Source organism: Hemitrygon akajei, chromosome 18 (assembly GCF_048418815.1).
Source record: "Hemitrygon akajei chromosome 18, sHemAka1.3, whole genome shotgun sequence".
In the NCBI taxonomy this organism is placed as follows: Eukaryota; Metazoa; Chordata; class Chondrichthyes; order Myliobatiformes; family Dasyatidae; genus Hemitrygon; species Hemitrygon akajei.
This window is the reverse complement of record NC_133141.1, coordinates 33,601,713-33,620,728: the sequence shown is the minus strand read 5'-3', so window position 1 is coordinate 33,620,728 and position 19,016 is coordinate 33,601,713. Positions and strand designations below refer to the sequence as shown.

The following is a 19,016-nucleotide window of genomic DNA, read 5'->3' as shown; positions in this document are numbered from 1 at the left end:
TCAATGAAGACTTCCCCTTCCTGAAGTCCACAAGCAGTTCCTTGGTATTACTGATGTTGAGTGCAAGGTTGTTGTTGCTTGTCATCATCTGAAATTCTGTCAACAACAGTTGTGTCATCAGAAATTTATAGGTGACATTTGGGCTGTGCCTAGCCACACAATCATGCATGTAGAGATTAGAGCAGCAGGCTAAGCACACATCCTTGAGATGCATCAGTGTTGATTGTCAGCAAGGAGATGTTATTACCAATCTGCACTGACTGTGGTCTCCTGGTGGGGAAGCTGAAGATCCAGTTGCAACGAGACGTACGGAGGCTCAGGTTTTGGAGCTTGTTGATTGGAACTGAGGTTATGATTGTGTTGAACACTGAGCTGCTGTCCAGGTGATCCAAGGGCAAGTGCTGTAGACCTATTGAGGCAATATGAAATTGCAGTGGTTCCAAATCCTTGCTTATGCAGTTTATTCCAGCCATGACCAACCTCTCAAAGCACTTCATTACAGTATATTATTTTATTATTTAACAATACAGCATGAAGTAGGCCCTTGAACAGCCCATGACACCTCAGCAACCTGACAACCCCGATTAACCCCAACCTAGTCACAATTTCCAAAAAAACAATTAACCGACCTGGTACGTGTTTGGACTGTGGGAGGAGACCAGAGCACCCAGGGAAAACTCACGCATTCCACGGGGAGGACGTACAGAGACTCTTTACAGAAAAGCACCAGACTTGAACTCTGAGCTCCGGAATGCCCCGAGCTGTAAAGGCGTCATGCTAACCGCTACTCTACCATGGTGCCAGTATGTGATGTGAGTGGAACAGGGCAATAATCATTGCGGTCACCCTGCTCTTCTTAGCACCGGTATGACTGTTGCCCTTTTGAAGCAGGTGGGAACCTCTGACTGCAGCAGTGAGAGATTGAAGATGTCCCTGAACACTCCCAACAGTTGGTTGGCGCAGGTTTTCAGAGACCTGCCAGGTAGAACATCAGGACCTGACGTCTTGTGAGGATTCACCCTCTTGAAAGATGTTCTGAAGTTGGATTCTTGAGACAGAGATCACAGGGTTGCCAGAAGCTGCAGGGATTTGCATAGGTGTAGCTTTATTCCCTTTTTCAAAGCGTGTATAAAAGGTGGCATTCTCATCTGGAAGTGACACAGATGTTAGCTCTTGCCTTGTAGGAAGTGCTAGTCTGCAAACCCTGCCAGAGCTCATGTGCACCTGACATGCATGATTTCCATGTCCCTTTATTCCCTTATAAGAATCTATCAATCTCTAACTTGAATATACTCACTTCCTTCTTGGGTAGATAATTCTTAAGATTCAGCACAATTTATATCTTTAGAATATCTGATCTGCTATTTTATAACAGTGACCTCTAGTTCTAGATCCTAAACCAGAGAAGTATTGATCCTGTACCTACTCATCAAGCCCCTTATTCCCAAAACTAGGATGGCTCCTGTTTTATCAGCTCCTGGATTTTTAACAATCTTTTCTATGTTTTGAACTCCTTGCCTGATCTCTTCTGGCCCGCCCAGCTCCTACACCCTCTCTATCTCTATAAATTCCTCCATCCTCGACATCCTTCCCTTATCTCTGTGAACTCCTCCAGTCCATATACTCCCATCTCCATAACCCCCCCCAAAACCCTACACCCCTGTTTCTCTGCAACCCCTCCAGCCCCTACACTGCTGTAAATTGGACTTCCCAATCATCAACCTACTCAACTTTGCACTTGCCGGTTGCACCTTTAGCTGCCAAGAACCTGAACTCTGACTAAAACATTTTTTATCTTTCCTTCAAGAGGCTCGTGAAAACCAATCTCTCGGACTAAGCTTTTAGTCACCTCCCCAATATCAAATTGTGTTCCTTTATGGCTTCTGTGAAGTCATTTGATACTTACAGCATAAAACAATCTCTGAGACAATCAAGGCACTATATGAAATGAAGATGAAATTGGTGGCACTCAACACAAGACCAAGGAATTGATTGTGGACTTCAGGAACACACATCAGTCCTCATTGAGGGATCAGCAGTGGAACAGGTGAACAGCTTCAAGTTCCTGTGTGTCAACATCTCTGAAGATTTATCCTGGGTCCAATATATTGATGTAATTACAAAGAAGCACAACAGCAGCAATATTTCATCAGGAGTTTGAGGAGATTTGCTTTGTCACCAAAGACCAACAAATTTCTACAGATGTACCAAGAAGAGCATTCTAAATGATTACATCACAATCTGGTATGGAGGGGCCACATCACAGGTTTGGAAAAAGCTGCAGAGGCTTGCAAACTCAGCTGGCTCTATCATGGAAACTAGCCACCCCAGCATCAAGGACATCTTCAAAAGTCGATGCTTCAAAAACGTGGTATCCATCATTCATGACCCCCCCCCCCCCTCCACCCCATCACCCAGAGTGTGCTCTCTTCTCATTGCTACCATCAGAGAGAAGATACAGGAGCCTGAAGACACACACTCAATGTGTTGGGAACAGCTTCTTTCCCTCCACGATCAGATTTCTGAACAGACAATGAACTAACCCATGAACACTACCACACTATTTTTGCAACACACACAAAATGCTAGCGGTCAGGCAGTATCTATGGAAGAGTACAGACAATGTTTTGGGCCAAGACCCTTCATCAAGACAATTTTTGCACTACTTATTTATTTTGAATATATATTTCTTATTGTAATTTATAGTTTTTTAAATGTATTGCACTGTACTGCTACTGCAAACCAACAAATTTCATGACATATACCAGTGATATTAAACCTGACTCTGATTCAGACAACTGGATGCTGAAATAAGAACATAATGCTAGAAACATGCATTAGATCAGGCAACATCTGTAGACAGAAATAGAGTTGAAGTTTCAGATCTAGGTTATTTCATTAAAACAGGAAAAGTGAGAAAAATAAGAGTATTAATTTGTAAAGGGAAGGAATGGGTAAAGAGAGCAGAGAGAACATCTGCAAGAGGATGCAAACAAAATCATCAAGGTAACAATTACTTTCAAAATAATCAGCTGGAGAAATAAAAGACAAATGAAAATTGAACCAGAGGTCCAGCCACATCTGTAAGGAGGCAAGAAAAAAAGAGCTGAAATTGTTCAATTTAGTAGCTTCAACATAGCCCAATCAATGATGTGTGAATGGGGATGCCGCAAGGAATTAAAGCGACTGGAACTCGTGGGTCATCCTTGTGGGCTGAATGGATGTGTTCAATAGAATAAGGGCAACATCGAGTTTTCAAGTAATTATTACTTTGACAACTTTTACAGCTGTTTCATCTGTTCTCTCCTTCTCTCGCCCACTGCAAGTCAAACACCCATTTTCCCACTTTAACATTTCTGCCCTCGAACCAAAAAGGGTTCCAATATGGACGCTGTCTGACCAACGGAATATTTCCAGCATATTCTGTTTTTGCATAATCTGAATTTATTTACAACATTTTAATTTCATGCTACTTTTATTTGAATACACTGGGTACATTCATAGCCACCTCTTCTACAAGAATGTCCCTGGGTAGGGAACCGGTTCCATCTTCATTTTGTTCCCAAGATGGAAAACACACAAAAATCATTGTGAAAACCATACCCAACACAACTGTAACACACATCAACAGCACGTATGAATAATTACTAACAGTGAACAGAGAGAGAAGAAACTGGTTCTACGCTTTGTAGGTAAGAATGCAGGTACATACGTCACAGTTTTTAATTTAAAACATTCTAGAGCTTGATCGTATGTAGGCATGTCCATAAGTCGGGCGTTCGTTGCTCGGGAACGGCCTGGCACTCTTTATCTTTCCAGTTTCTTTAACAAAGCACATGAAACCTTTAACGTTGCCGATCCCTCCCACCTGCCTCCTGCGAGAGTTCATCGACGTCCGGACGGCGCCAGCAAGCGGACATCCCGCCCCTGCCAGTTGAAGGCAGCGCTTCAGCGCTAAACTGGAAGGCGGTCTCTGATTGGCCAAAGGGTGTTCTCGTCAGAGGTAGTTCCGGGAGACGGTTGATGGGAAACCGTAGTTTCCAGCGAGAAGGCGGTTGGGTTGATGTTGTCGGTGAGGGAAGAAGGAAGGGTGGGATGTAGTGTTTAAGGAAGCCTTGGAGTCAGGGATTGTGGGCTTATTTTGTGGGAGAGAGGGAGTATTTGGATCCTGCAAGTCCAACCAGTGATTTATATGTGTTGTAAGCCTGATCCCTCCAACTTGTTGGCTCAAGTTTGTAGCTTTAGAGTAATTGATTGCCCCTATGTGAAGGTAGGATGTCAAGCGACACTTACGTTAAGGATATCAAAGCTGGTTTAAAAAATCTCAACCTTCTCTTCATTGTCCTGGAGATAGGTGAGTGAAGAAAGCATTCTGTATTTCACCCCATCTGAGAACACAATCCAGTCCTGTCCTTGTCATGTGAACCTTTCAAGCAGAATTCGCTGATTCGTGCTGAGATTGACGTCCTCAATCTGTGTCTCTGCTCCAATTTCATTCCAATTTGGCCAAAGGAGCCATTTAGGATTAACTGGATTGTAGTGTTAATGACACGTTTGGATACTATGTTAGCAGTAGATGGCTTCCTAATATGAATGAGTGAGATTGATTAAACACGTGTTTTTTAAGAGTCTGGCACTGTGCTATTCCAAATCCTATTTCTTCAGATGTCTCATTTTCTACTGATATTGATGCTGGTCATGTGACAGATAAAAGATCCCCAGCTGAAAATGGTTCATCCCATAAAAAATGGGAGTAGGAGTAGGTTACTTGTTCCATTGAAACTGCTCTGTTGTTCCACAAAGTTTAACCTCTCCTTTTCCTGCCCTATCCCTTGACTCCTTTACTCTCCAGAAATCCTATTGAGCTGTTTTGCAGTCAATCAGTACACTCACACAGTCAATGCCTCTGCAGCCTTTTTGGTGGAAAAATTCCAAAGATTCACAGCCTCTGAGTGAAGTAATTTTCCCTCCCCTTCCATTTCAGTATTGTTCTATCCTTTATTTTGAGGCTGTCCCTGAGTTCTAGACTCTTTATCCAAGGGAACATCCTCTACTCTGATAATTAAAACTATTTTCATGAAGTTGCCTCTCATTCTTTGAAATTCAAGAGGTTCAGCCTACTCAAACTCCCTTCATATGACAAGCTAGGAATCAGGTGCCTCTTTATAGCATATCTTTTTCATAAGCTAAAGAGACCAGCATTGTATGCAGTATTCCAGATCTGCTGTTGTCAAGGGCATCTTTACTTGAATCCCATTGTGATTGAGGCCAACACATTATCTGCCTTCTTAATTGCCTGCTACATGCATATTTGTTTTCAGTGGCCGGTGTACAAGGTCACCAAGATCCTTTTGAACATCAATATTTCCCAATTGTTCATCATTTCAAAAATACATAGCACTTTTTTCCCACAAACTACTTCATCTGCTATGCTGTTGCCCACAAGCATACTGTAGTTTGACAAAGTTCTCAAAGTTCTTTCAGAATGTTAAAAGCTCAAAGTGTAAGATGTGGCATACTGGCGTGGAAAGAAAATTGGCTGACTTCTGGGAAACAACAGACATAGGCCTTTTTCTGGTCGACGATACTCGAGGACTGAGTTACTAATTTGAGTGCTGAGGTCTCTTTGTATTGTATCTGGTGCTCCCGATGTGGCCTGCTCTACATTGGTGAGACTCGATGTAAATTGGGGGGCCAGTTTGTCAAGCACCTCCTCCGCTCAATCCACCAAAAACAGTATTTCCTGGTGGCCGACCATTTTAATTCCTATCCCCATTCCTGTTTTGATATGTCAGTCCACGGCCTTCTCTTCTGCCATGATGAGGTCACTCTCATGGTGGAGGAGCAACACTTGATATTCTGTATAGGTATCCACCATCCTGATGGACAAACATCAATTTCTCCTTCTATTATTTTTTTTTCTATTTTTTTTCTTTTCTCCTCCCCCTTCCATCTTCTATTCCCTACTCTGGCCTCTTACCTCTTCTTCTCACCTGCCTATCACCTCCCCCTGGTGCCCCTCTTCCTTCCCTTTCTCCCATGGTCCACTCTCTTCAATCAGATTCCTTTTTCTCCAGCCCTTTACCTTTTCCACCCACCTGGTTTCACCCATCACCTTCCAGCTTGTCCTCCTTTCCCTGCCCCTCCTTCTTATTGAGGTATCTTCCCCCCCCCCCCCTCCTTTCCAGTCCTGGAGAAGGGTTTCGACCTGCAACGTCATCTGTTTATTCATTTCCCTGACCCAAGTTCCTCCAGCATTCTGTGTGTGTTGCTCTGGATTTCCAGCATCTGCACATCTCTTATGTCTTGAAAATATTATGTTCGGTCCCTTCAACAAAGCCATTTATTATAGATTGTGCTGGTTTAAGCACCAATCCCTGTGATACTCTGCAAATTATAGCCAACTAACCTGAGTTTATTCCTCATTCCTTGAATTGTACTGCTAACTTACATTCAATCCCGGCCATATTCACCAAACTTCCATATGGGACCTTTATCAATAGCATTCTGAAAATCCAAAAACACCAACCACACCCACTGGCTTCCCCTCATCTCCTCTAGATGCTGAAAGAACTTCAATGGGCTAGTCAATTATGAAATACCTTTTGTAAGTCTATGTTGACTACTCATTTTCCAAGTGAACTGGTATAACAGGAAGCCTGAGTGGGGGGAAAGCCTCCCTGACATGTCTTTTAAGTCCCTGGGTGAACTTTGTCAAGTAGTTCATCATTGTGTTTCCCGTTCTATAGGTCGAGTGACAAAAACAAAGGATGGGCACGAAGTCAGGACGTGCAAAGTCGCTGATAAAACCGGCAGCATCAATATATCTGTTTGGGATGATGTGGGAAGTCTGATTCAGGCTGGAGACATTATCCGACTGACCAGAGGGTAAACTCGCTTAGTTTAACACAACTGTTTAAATTAGAGCAAATATTGCTGTACTTGTATGAATGCAAACAATGGCTAAATAATGCTCAACACGCGATCTGCTGGAGGAACTTAGGAGGTTGAGCAGCATCTGCAGAGGAGAAGAAAGTATTGTCGACTCAGATTGAAATTCTGTATCAGGGTTTTGACGTGAGATGTTGGCAATTTTTCTCCCCCCCCCCCGCAGATGCTGTTCGACTCTCCTGAGTTCCTCCAGCAGATTATGCGTCACTCCAGATTTCAGCATCTGAAGCCTCTTATGTCTTGCTTAAATCCTGCTAATTTTCTCCTCCTTCAATGGGTAACTCCTGCAGGATTACTGTAATATCTTCCAGTATCCTTGAAATTGTCTCCCCTCTCATGCATGCCCTCTTCAACTCTAAAGAAAAAGATACTTTGTATTTACTTGATCTATGCCTCTCATAATCTATAAATCTCTATCTGATCTCCCCTCAGCTTCTGCTACTCCAGAGAAAACAACCCAAGTTTGTCTAACCTCTCTTTGTAGCTCATGTCCTCTGTGTAGAGATCCTTGTATTGCCTCATCCTGTTGTGTCGGATTATTTCTAACAGGACCATATTATATTTACAGATATGCTTCAATCTGGAAAGGATGTCTGACACTTTACACAGGGAGAGGAGGTGACCTTCAGAAAGTAGGAGAGTAAGTTCTTTGCCTTCAAAGTGGAAACGGTAAAGAAGATGCTTTAAGCTCAGATTCTCGTTGCGCTCTTCCAGTTGATTCTCTCTAATCGGATAGTCTGGGTAAAGTTGGAGAAATTCCAGAAGACTTTGTGGCCGAGTTTGCAGATGATATAAAGATAGTTGGGGGGGGGGGGGGGGTAGGTAGTGTTGAGAAAGCAGGGAGTCTTCAGAAGGACTTGGACAAATTAGGAGTATGGGCAAAGAAGTGGTGGATGGAATACAGTGTCAGGAAGTGTATGGTCATGCACTTTGGTAGAAGAAATAAACAGGAAGCAAATTCATAAATCAGAGGTGCAAAGGGACTTGGGAGCCCTTGTGCAGAATTCCCTAAAAGTTAATTTGAGTCAGTAGTGAGGAAGGCAAATGCAATGTTAGCATTCATTTCAAGAGGATGAATATAAAAGCAAGGATGTAATGCTGAGGCTTTATAAGGGATTAGTCAGACACATGCAGTATTGTGAGCAGTTCGACGCTGTTATCTAAGAAAGTATGTGCTGATATTGGAGAGGGTGCAGAGGAGATTCACAAGAATGATCCTGGGAGTGAAAGGGTGTTTGATGGTTCTGGGTCTGTACTCATTGGAGTTTAGGAGAGCAAGAGGGGATCTCATTGAAACCTTCTGAATATTAAAAGGCCTTAATAGAGTGGATGTGGAGAGGATGCTTCCTGTACTGGGGGAGTATAGGGTCAGAGAGCACAGCCTTAGAATAGAAGGATGTCCTTTTAGAACACAGAAAAACTACAATACAGACCTTTTGGCTCACAATGCTGTGCCAAACACGTACTTACTTTAGAAATTACCTAGGGCTACCCATAGCCCTCTATTTTTCTAAGCTCCATGTAGCTATCCAGGAGTCTCTTAAGAGACCCTATTGTATTCACCTCCACCACTGCCGGCAGCCCATTCCACGTACTCACCACTCCCTACATTAAAAAAAACTTACCCCTGACATCTCCTCTGTACCTACTTCCAAGCACCTTAAAACTGTGCCCTCTCGTGCTAGCCATTTCAGCCCTGGGGAAAAGCCTCTGACTATCCACACGATCGATGCCTCTCAATGGAGATGAGGAGGAATTTCTTTCACCAGAGGGTGGTGAATCTGTGGAATTCATTGCTACAGATGGCTGTGGCAGCCAAGTCATTGCGCATATTTAAAGTGGAGGTTGATGGGTTCTTGATTAGTCAGGGGATCAAAGGTTATGAGAAAAGGCAGGAGAATGGGATTGAGAGGGATAATAAATCAGCCATGATAGAATGGTGGAGCAGACTCGATGGGTCAAATGTCCTGATTCTGGTACGGTTTTATGGACTGCCATGTATTGAAGCTTCAATGCGGAGCTCACTGAGGGATTAGAAGTGAGTGTTTCTTGTTCCTGATCTTGATTATTGTTGTGAGGCAGTGCCATCTGTTCACAGGAAAGGGAGAGATTTCAGTGAGGGGCTTTGTGAGAGGGAGGGGCAGATTCAATAGAAACTTTCAAAAGGAAATTGATAAAACCAAGCAAAAATACTTTTGGTGCTGTTAAGGATAAATAACAGCGAGGAGTAAAGGAGAGATCCCCTATTCCATTTCAAAAGATCCTTTGCACTATTTGTGCCCAGCTTGGTGGGGGCAGATAGCCTTGTTTCCGATACTTGTCAGATCCATTTACTGTTGCCTGTGTAATACTCCCAAGTAATGTGTTGACTGAAATTTACCTAACAGATTGATAGTAGCTGTGAACTGTGCAGACATGCAAAATCTCAAATGCTTGTATTCTCTTTTAGATTTTGTATGCAGTATTCAGAAGTGCCGAATTTCAGCGACCCAAATCCTGAGTACATGGCCCAACCGCTGTCACAGAACAAACTGGTAAGTCAGTTGCTTTGAAGATCCCTCCCTTCTCCCCCCCCCCCACCAAAGATGCTGCTCAACCTGCTGAGTTCCTTTGGAAGATTATTTGTTGCTCCAGATTCCAGCATCTGTAGTCTCATGACTCTCTCTGGAGGATTATGCTGTTTGAATTTAATGCCATTTTACATTTCCCCAGTACTATATGGAGCTGGAATTTCTGCGGGTGGGTGTCAGTCCTCTGGTTCTCTATCCAAGTGGCCATTACCATGGCTTTTCCAGGATAATTATTTCCATTTCTATTGAAGCTGTTGGCTTTTTGCTGGGCTACAGGTCCTTAAGTGCCACTATTCTCCTTTTTAACCACACAAGGAGCAGAGATCCCAAGACTTTTATTGTCTGACAGTCACGTGCCCATAGTTTCAACAGAAGGTGGAGTCAATCAATGCCTCGAATGACTACACCCCTCCTAAACCCTGGACACTGGGGCCAGTCTTCTAACTTTGGTGAGTGTGTGGATAGGCTACTTTACCAATGAAGGTGTCACAGTTAAGTCTGAACCCTTACCTTCTCCACACACGCAATTCCCTGCCTCTTGGATTGGAGATTTTCCCAGTCTAGAGGCACTGAGCTTAAATGCAGTCTACTGAAGTGGACAGACTTACTGATGTACTAGAGTTGCAGATTTATACCATCAGGTGACCCTTTCACTAGGACTGAGTGTGCTGGTGGTAGAACATGTTAGATTTTTGGAGGTAAGCTCGTGGGGGGGGGGGGAGGAATTGAGAATTGCTGGGCAACATGACTGTCCCTCAGCAATTTGGACATTGGTTTTGAAGCAGTTTAAGGAGCAGCTCACCTTGACCTAGCATGAGAGAGTCCAATGGTTTTGCACAATCAAATGACAATCTGTGTTTGGAGCCATTTGAGGTTGGGACTGCTGCATAACTGGTGAGTGGTATGAGTTGGGGATAGGAAGCCACTTATTTACTAACACTACTTTCATTGTCATTTGGAGTTGACCCTAATGGATCTACTGGTCTTTTCCAGACTGTCAGTTTGTATTGTCAGGATTTCTACATGGGGAGAGTTTTTTTTTTTGGTTTGGGGGAGTCAGTAGAAGCAGACAGTGTCACGGAAGAGGAATGGAGTAAATTTCAATAGTTTATGGATAGTTGAGCCAGCTAAACATGACCACTTTTTTTCTTCCTTTTTAAGACTCCATCTGAACAAAGTTCTTCAACAGCTAGTCCAGCGCCTTCAACTCCCTGTGTTAGTACCGGTAAGTACTTTCATTAAAGGACCCACAGTATTCCACATGACTGGCACCACTAATCCTGGAACTTAGGAAGAAATTCCTTTGTGCAATGAGAAACAAAGACACTGAAATGTTCTGAGGTTTCTGTTGGAGTGACAATGCCCAGGATACTGTACTGTCTTGGATGAAGTACTGAACTAAGGCCCAGTATGCTCTTCAAGGTTGGTGTAAATGATCCCTTGGCCCTATTTTGAGAGTCAGGGTAGTTCTTCTAGGTTTTCTGGGTCCAATATTCATCTGTCAATAAACCTTATTGGAAACATATAATACGGTTATCGTTACAGTATTGCTTATTGGAAATTGCTATGCGCAAATTGGCTGCTGTGTTTCCAGCACTGCAATAAATGACTGCGTTTCAAAAAGAAAACCTTTGTGGTTGTGAAACCTTTTGGTATGTCCTGAGCATGTGGCCAATTCTTGCTTTCCAGCAGGCACAACACATGTTTACCATCACTGATTTCTCTAATTGTTGGCATAGCTCAGTGATGTATTCCTGCACTCCCCTGTGACTATTTAAAGTAATTCTGCCAAAAGTGAATGCAAACTTTGATAGCTTACTTGCAAAATTGCCTCAGCTAACATCTTAAAAAAATGTGCTGTGGTCATTATTACATTGGTGTCTGTGCAAGCTTGCTCTGTGCAAATTGGCTGCTGTGTTTTCTACATCACGTGAGTGGCTGCAAAAGTACGCAAAACATTGCAAAACGTTCTGGGATGTAAGGTATGGCAAAAGATGAATGCAGCTCTCTTCAGATGCCCTGGATTAGATCTCAGCTCTTGTTGATGGGATGAAGATCCGGCTGCAAAAGCATTCAGCTCTTCGCATCTGACTGAACCTTTCTGCAATTAACCAGTTTGTAACTATTTATTTGATCTCTTGGGGAAAAGGGACCAGGTCCCAGGCAATAGAGTTATAGAGTCATGCAGCAAAGAAACAGACCCTTCTGCCCGACTGATCCATGATGACTGTGTTGTCCAGCGTCAAAGTCAGACCTGCTGCGTTTGGCCCGTTAAACCTCTCCTATCCATGTACTTATCTAGGTGCCTTTTAAGCATTGCTAATGTGGCTGACTCAACTACTATTTCTAGCAGCTCTTGCCTCTGATCTTAAACCTACACCACCTTGTTTATAGCACACCCTCTTGAGGAGGGGGCGGAAGGCTATGTCCTTTCACCCTGTCTGTGCCCCTCATGATCTTATACACCCTATGTTTTCTAGGTCACCCCTTAATCTCCTATGCTCCAGGGAATAAAGTCCTACTGTATGCAGCATTCTTTGTAAATCACACCCCCGAGTGCAGGCAACACCCTGTGTCCTGCAAGTGTCAGATGCAGTGTGTAAGACGATGCTGCTTATAACCTGTGTGGACCTTCACTGGAATAATTCTGGAAGAATGAGGTCAAACTACAGTAAAACTTTTTATGTTCCTAGTATAAACCACAAGAGTTTGGCAGCTGGGCACATCTATGACAGCATGACATCAGAACTGCTGTTGTAGCCATTATATCTGCAATAGTTCCATTTGACTTATTAGTTAGTGGTGATCCCCAGGAGGATTTTGAGGGACCCCAAACAATGAGTGAAGGTAGTAAAAATCTCTGTTGTCTGGTTCTTGTGTGGCCTGAATGTCGCTTGCCACTTTTCAGCCTGTGCCTATATGTTGTCTAGGTCTCGTGACACGTGGGAGTGTGCTGGCTCATTTGCTGAGGGGTTGTGAAATGGTATGTTGTAATAGTACTGGAATGCCTCCCCTCTATCTTGTGCTCTCACTTGTTTGCTGTTATCATGTGGAACAGATGGAATTGGACGAAAATAGGCTTCTACGATGATTGAAACATCGAGCAGGTTGAAACTGCCTGCTTCAGCCTTATCTTCAACATTCACAAGCTGCACTGCCCTATTGTTGAAGATGATCATGTTCTTGGAGCAGCCTCCTGTGTAATTGTCCTGACATTCACAACTGGATGTGGACAGAAAGATTGATTAGCAGGCTGCGGTCTGTGCAAATAGTTCTTAAATTCTGCTCTATTTTGTCTTGGAGTTGCCCCCTACTAAGGGAGAAGGCACTGAGCAGAAGAACCATGGACCTTTACCAAGAGGCTGTAACTCAACCAGGGAGGATAGCCAGAAGATCAAATATAGTGCCTGTCTCACTTTGGTGGGCAATTAAGCACAGATGAGGTTGATGGGCATCCCATCATACAAGCTTCAAAACCTGCGACTCTATATTCCTCTGCAACTGGATCCTTAACTTCTTCATTGGAAGACCAGTCAGTGCAGATCGGAAATAACATCTCTGCCTCACTAACAACACCGAGGCACCTCAGGAATGTGTGCTTAGCTCACCATTTTACTCTCTCTACACCCATGACAGGCACAACTCAAACACCACCTTTAAATTTACCGATGACACAACTGTTGTTGGTAGAATCTCAGATGGTGACGAGGAGGTGTGTACAGGAGTGAGATAGGTCAGCTGGTTGAGTGGTGTCACAACAACAACCTTGCACTCAATGTCAATAAGACGAAGGAATTGATTGTGGACTTCAGGAAAGGGAAGTTGAGGGAACACACACCAATCCTCACTGAGAGATCAGCAGTGGAAAGGTTGAGCAGTTTCAAATTTCTGGGTATCAACATCTCTGAGGATCTGTCCTGGGCCCAACATATTGATGCAATTATGAAGAGGGCATGCCAGCAGCTGTATTTCATTAGGAGTTTGAGGAGATCTGGTATGTCACCAAAAACTCCAACGAATTTCTACAGATGTACTGCGGAGAGCATTCTAACTGGTTGCATCACTGTGGTATGGAGGAGCCCATGCACAGGATCAGAAAAAGCTGCAGATGTTTATAAACTAGGCTGGCTCCATCATGGGCACTACCCTCCCCGGCATTGATGATGTCTTCAATGGTGGCTTGCATCATTAAGGACCCCCATCACCTAGGACTTGCTTTCTTCTTATTACTATCATCAGGGAGGAGGTACAGGAGCCTGAAAACACACGCTTAATGTTGTAGGAATAGCTTCTACCCCTCCACCATCAGATTTCTGAATGGACAATGAACCAACCCATAAATACTACCTCACTATTTTTGCTCTCTTGCACTACTTGTTTAATTTAATTTTTTAAAAATATATATTCCTTGTTGTAACTTATAGTATTTTTAATGTATTGCAATGTTCTGCTGCCGCAAAACAACAAATTTCACGACATATGTCAGTGATGTTAAACCTGATTCTGACTCAGGGTGATGTGACTAGAGAAGGTTTCCTGAATTGCCCATAAAAGGAAACTAGCTCTATTGATATGCTGTTGTCATTGGGTTTTGTTCCTTGTTCCTGTTGCTCCAGGTAATGAGAATCTGAACACTGCTGGCACAACTGGAGCTTCCCCAGGCAACTCGAATCACCAGCCGCCAGCGGGAGCAGCAGCTGGAAGAGGCAATGGACGTGGCCCAGGAAATAACCAGGCAGTGGCCACATCCACCTCCACCCCAGCAACCACCACTCTTAGCAATGGAAGAGATCCACGGCGGGTACCAAAACGCTGATTTTTGTTCTTGGAACCTCTGACCTTTTCTTTTGCTCTCTTTTTGATAATCTGTCAACTGTATAAAAATGGTATTCTTTTAGCAAAGTATATCCAACCCTTCTCCCTAGGCTCCTTAAAATGAACACCTCAAGGCACTGGATGCATGACAGGCAGCAAGGTGACGCAGTCTGCCACTCCTCTCCCCTACCAAACGGTCTTGTTTAGAGAGATCCAGTGTGTAACAGGCCCTTCATTGAGTCACACTGACCATCACCCACATTTTTTTAATATACAAATCCTATCCTAACCCATTTTACGCTCCCCATATTTCCATCCCATTGTTTAACTGCACCTGAATAATTTTTATTCTTTTAAAATACTTTCAATGGGGGTAGAGTATCTGACAATTTAAAGCATTTAGATCAAATTGATGAGATAAAGCTTTTGTGAGGGTTGATGGCTGATCTTAAAACCAATAACCAATGGTCACTGTATTGTGGACAAGTGTCTTCCTCCTTCTATTTGTGTGTACGTCCTCTTCTAGTGATCCCAAGCTTTAACTGGTGACTAACATGGATTAATAGGAATGCAGAAGGCCCAGTATTAGATAGAGTGAATTTGCCATTACTCAGAGATTAAAAAGGTAGAGTTTTTAGTTGATCTGAACATGTTGTCTATGCTAGGGTGATTTAGCCCAACAACCAATTGAGACCAAAACAATACAGTGCAGTCTCACCAGGGCCCCTGCTGTAGGGCAGCTTTCCTCCTATTCTCCAATCCTCTTGTAAAAAATATCAAAAAAAAACATTTGCCTTCCTAAGTCGCTCATTCCACGCGCATGCAAATTATTGAATTGTGTACAAGGATATCTGATCCTTTGGAGGTCAACATTACATATCTCGCTGTTTCAAGATAATACTCTGATTTTCTATTTTGTGCTCCCATGTGGACAACCTTGCATTTTTTCACATTATCTTGCATCTCCCATATTTCTGCCCATTTACTCATCTAACTCGTCCTTTTCCTCTTGAAGCTTCTTTATGTCCTTCCTCCCTCATCACAATCCCAACTAGTTTAGTATTGTCAGCAAACTGGGAATTGTGACACTTAGTTATTTTAGATAAATTATCATTGCTGAGGCCAGAGTACTGATTTCTGCAGTGCCCAAGTACAGTCACAAACAATCCTTTTATCCGAACTCTGTTTGCTGTCTGATAAATAATTTCCAATTCATGCCATTGTATAACCCCCAATTCCATTTGCTCTGACCTATCACCAACCTGTGAAAGCCTTCTAAAAATCCGAATACAGTGGATTCTGGTTAATTGGGATACATCAGGACCAGTACATTTTGGTTCAATTAAGCACCTGCCCCTGTTAGCTGAAGTTTTGTGGAAATAGTTAAAAAGGTATAAAAGAGACAAGCTGAGGAACAAATACGGTAATGTATTTAAATAAAATACCAAAACCAATACTACTACAATACTATAAAACTGTGTATTCGTTCCTAGTAGTTATTGACAGAGGAATTCATCCGTGTTAAATTTGTTTGATTGACTGTAAATGAACAACATCAATGCAGACACCTAGTGGAGGTAATGGGACTGCCTTCATACAATGCTGTTGATGATTACATCCTCCAAATTTTCATTTTTATTGTAGCATTCAAGATGATTATCGATACCTTCAAATTCTTCATAGTTTCTAACTTTTTGAAGTAGTGAAATTGTTGCATTTTTCACTCTGGCTGATAGTAGCAACTCCAAGCCTGAGTGCTTGAAACCGCAGTGAGTAAAACAGTTCTGATTTGTCTTATTGCTTACTTCTTGCCAACTATCAGTGACAAAAGTTACTGCTTTTTTAACACAAGCACATGCAATTGATGCTATATAAAAACTGTTCAACTCGGGGTACGGTGTTGTGTCTAACGGCCACACAAGTTCACATGACTGATACTAGTTAGAAACTGTTTGGCATTGGCCTCTTGTTGCTGTTAAGTGGCATAGTATCCCAAATAAACAAAGTAAATCTAGACTATTTACTCCATTAGCTTTTGTTCTTTCAGAGTTGTCCCAAATAAGAGACCTGCTCCAATTAACCAATGGCCCAATTAACCAGAATCTACTGTACCAGCAATCCCCACGTTATAGCTGTTTGGGTTATGGAAACTCATCCTTGTGAAGTTCACAAATCATTACCTGAAAATTTGGGATATGGGATAAAATTTACTCTTGTGGAGTTTGTGTGTGTGTGGGGGGGGGGGTGTTTGTTTAGAGAAGTCAATAGGTACAACATATTTTTTCCCCACTTGTGGTTCGTGATGCGTGCACAGATGATGCAGCTTTGTGTTATGGAAAATAGTTAGAAAAAAATGTCTTCTCAGAGTGCATCTTTCATCCCTCCTAACACAGGAGATACCTATTCACCACATCTTCTGGTTCCCTTCCCCATCCCCCACCCCACCCCGTTACCTATTCTACCAATAGTCACATCCTTGAAGATCTCCAGCAGATTAGTTAATCATGACTTTCCTTTCATATATTCATGATGACTCTACCCAATCCAATTTTTTTCTTTAAGGTGTTCTGTTATTACATCCTTCACTATAGACTCCAGCATCTTCCCCATCACTAATATCGTGCATGGTTCTAAGGAGCCTCCCAAGCTTACTTCTTTGTAAATGAAACCTACAAAACTGCTGCCCATTTCCTAACTTACACCAAGCTCCATCTATCACCTTGTTGCTAACTACACTGGTTCCTTACTCAGCAAAGCCTTGATAGTTACCACTCTGATTCTGCTTTTCAAATCCCTCCACCGCCTTCCCCTGTCCCTGTGTCTGTAACCTATCCTGACAGCACTCTGATTCCATGCATTTCCAATTCCAACTTTCGAGTTCGCAGTTGAATTTAGTCTTTGCTATATGTAAAGTATGTTCGTAAGTTTAACAAATGTTTGAAAAACGTTCATCTGTTTAAAATACGGTTTAAAAATGATTAACATGATTAACCCTTAAATAAACCAGAACACAAGTAATGAATTGCACTTACATCAGTTCAATTAAGTTTTAAATAAATGAACTTTTGACTATAGCAATTTTTTCCCATTAATAGTTTACGTCAGGTGAACAGAATGCAGGCTTGACAGGGAAATTTCCCATCAAATTCCTGGGGAAGCTGCAGAGATTTGCACATCGAACAACAAAGTAAGTTCCCCAGGATCAGCAAATCAGCTGAGTGGATTTTAGGATTTCCACTATAACTGGGTGAAAGTTCAGAACTTCCAAGCAAAGCGAGTGAAGACCAGCAGCTGCAAGTAGAATTGTGGTCTTTTAAGCAGGAGGCCTTCCTTATTATCTCCTTGTAGCCCAGTTTCAAAGTTTATTTGATAATGCTCCTGCAAAGATCCTTGGGATGATCTATCATATTAAAGACCATATATAATTATGTATGTTGTAACAGTGGATTTCTGTGGCTTCTTTGATCAGTGCATTGCAGCTAAGCTTGATCCTCCAAATGTAAGCTGATATTTGTTCAGTATCTCCTTCACACTCAAGTCAAATCAAGTCACATTTTATTGTCATTTCAACAGTAAAAACAAGACAATGTTTTTCAGGACCATGGTGCTATATGAAACAGTACAAAAACTATACTGAACTACGTAAAAACAATACAGAAAAAAAGCTACACTAGACTACAGACCTACCCAGGACTGCATAAAGTACACAAAACAGTGCAGGCATTACAATAAATAACAAGACAATAGGCACAGTAGAGGGCAGTAAGTTGGTATCAGTCCAGACTCTGGGTATTGAGGAGTCTGATAGCTTGGGGGAAAAAACTGTTACATAGTTTGGTTGTGAGAGTCCGAATGCTTTGGTGCCTTTTCCCAGACGGCAGGAGGGAGAAGAGATTGTATAAGGGGTGCATGGGGTCCTTCATAATGCTGTTTGCCTTGCGGATGCAGTGTGTAGTGTAAATGTTTGTAATGGCGGGAAAAGAGACCCCGATGATCAAATAGCTACCCTGGGCAATTGCTGCTAAAGGGCGTGGAAGACATTTGTTAACCTCTGTCTGCATTTGGAAATGGCCTTGGGACTTTCCTAGTGCTGTGTGGTGCAGCTACTCTTGGGCATGCCAGGGATCTAGTTTCTTTCCCACACCATCTCTTCCTACAGGTGAGTACCTGGCATCCACTAAACAACTCCTCATAACAGAACATCCAACAAGAACAGGCTCTTCTTGCCTTGTTCCCAAGAATGATACTTGAGTGACGTACACCCAAGGATTTGACCAGTTTTTAAAAATTTTGCTTCATTTATCAAAGCTCTTTACTCGCATTGCTAATTTTCTTAAATAAAACAGAAAATGTTGGAAACACTCAGAAGACCAAGTGGCATCTGTGGAAAGGGAACCAGAGCTGATGTTCCAAATTGGAACCCCTTCATCAGAATTGGAAAAGAGAGAAAATGAGTTTGTCTATGTTGGCAAAGAGGGTGAGGGAGGGAATTGAGTAGAACAAAGGAAATATCTATGTTAAGGTGGAACAAAATGAGCTAATGGGGACAATGGAAGTAATAGAAGCTCAGATCTGTGTAGCAAGTTTCTCCATACAGAGGGTGGTGGTTATATGGACTGAGCTGTCAAGGGAGGAGATGCAGCCGGTACAATTACAATGCTTAAAAGGCATTTGGATAGG

General features: G+C 42.5%; 2 protein-coding genes across 4 annotated transcripts in view; one reads left to right on the top strand and one right to left on the bottom strand.

The window, feature by feature from the left end:
* rnf41 (ring finger protein 41) overlaps positions 1-3,905 on the bottom strand; it is a 56,847-nt gene extending 52,942 nt beyond the window's left edge. For both annotated transcript variants that reach the window (XM_073071298.1, XM_073071301.1), the window contains exon 1: positions 3,713-3,905. The gene's annotated coding sequence lies outside the window, so the exon portion shown is untranslated. The remainder of the gene's footprint in view (positions 1-3,712) is intronic.
* A 104-nt stretch (positions 3,906-4,009) lies between these two features.
* LOC140741283 (SOSS complex subunit B1-like) lies at positions 4,010-17,776 on the top strand. 2 transcript variants are annotated; one of them, XM_073071295.1, is made up of 7 exons: positions 4,010-4,354; positions 6,750-6,888; positions 7,520-7,591; positions 9,401-9,485; positions 10,683-10,746; positions 14,138-14,322; positions 17,432-17,776. In XM_073071295.1, exons 1-7 carry the CDS (start codon positions 4,276-4,278, stop codon positions 17,525-17,527), a joined length of 720 nt encoding a protein of 239 aa, XP_072927396.1. In that variant the 5' UTR covers positions 4,010-4,275; the 3' UTR covers positions 17,528-17,776. The 2 variants fall into 2 exon arrangements, with proteins under 2 accessions (XP_072927396.1, XP_072927397.1); XM_073071296.1 differs by having other exon boundaries at positions 14,138-17,776.
* Positions 17,777-19,016: the final 1,240 nt, after the last annotated feature.

What these genes read in the sequence shown, in the direction of transcription:
- LOC140741283 (XM_073071295.1), top strand. Translation starts at nt 4,276, where the DNA reads ATGTCAAGCGACACTTACGTTAAGGATATCAAAGCTGGTTTAAAAAAT. An exon ending in ATTATCCGACTGACCAGAGG is followed by an intron (nt 6,889 to 7,519) that starts GTAAACTCGCTT and finishes TTATATTTACAG; the next exon opens with ATATGCTTCAATCTGGAAAG. An exon ending in CGCTGTCACAGAACAAACTG is followed by an intron (nt 9,486 to 10,682) that starts GTAAGTCAGTTG and finishes TTCCTTTTTAAG; the next exon opens with ACTCCATCTGAACAAAGTTC.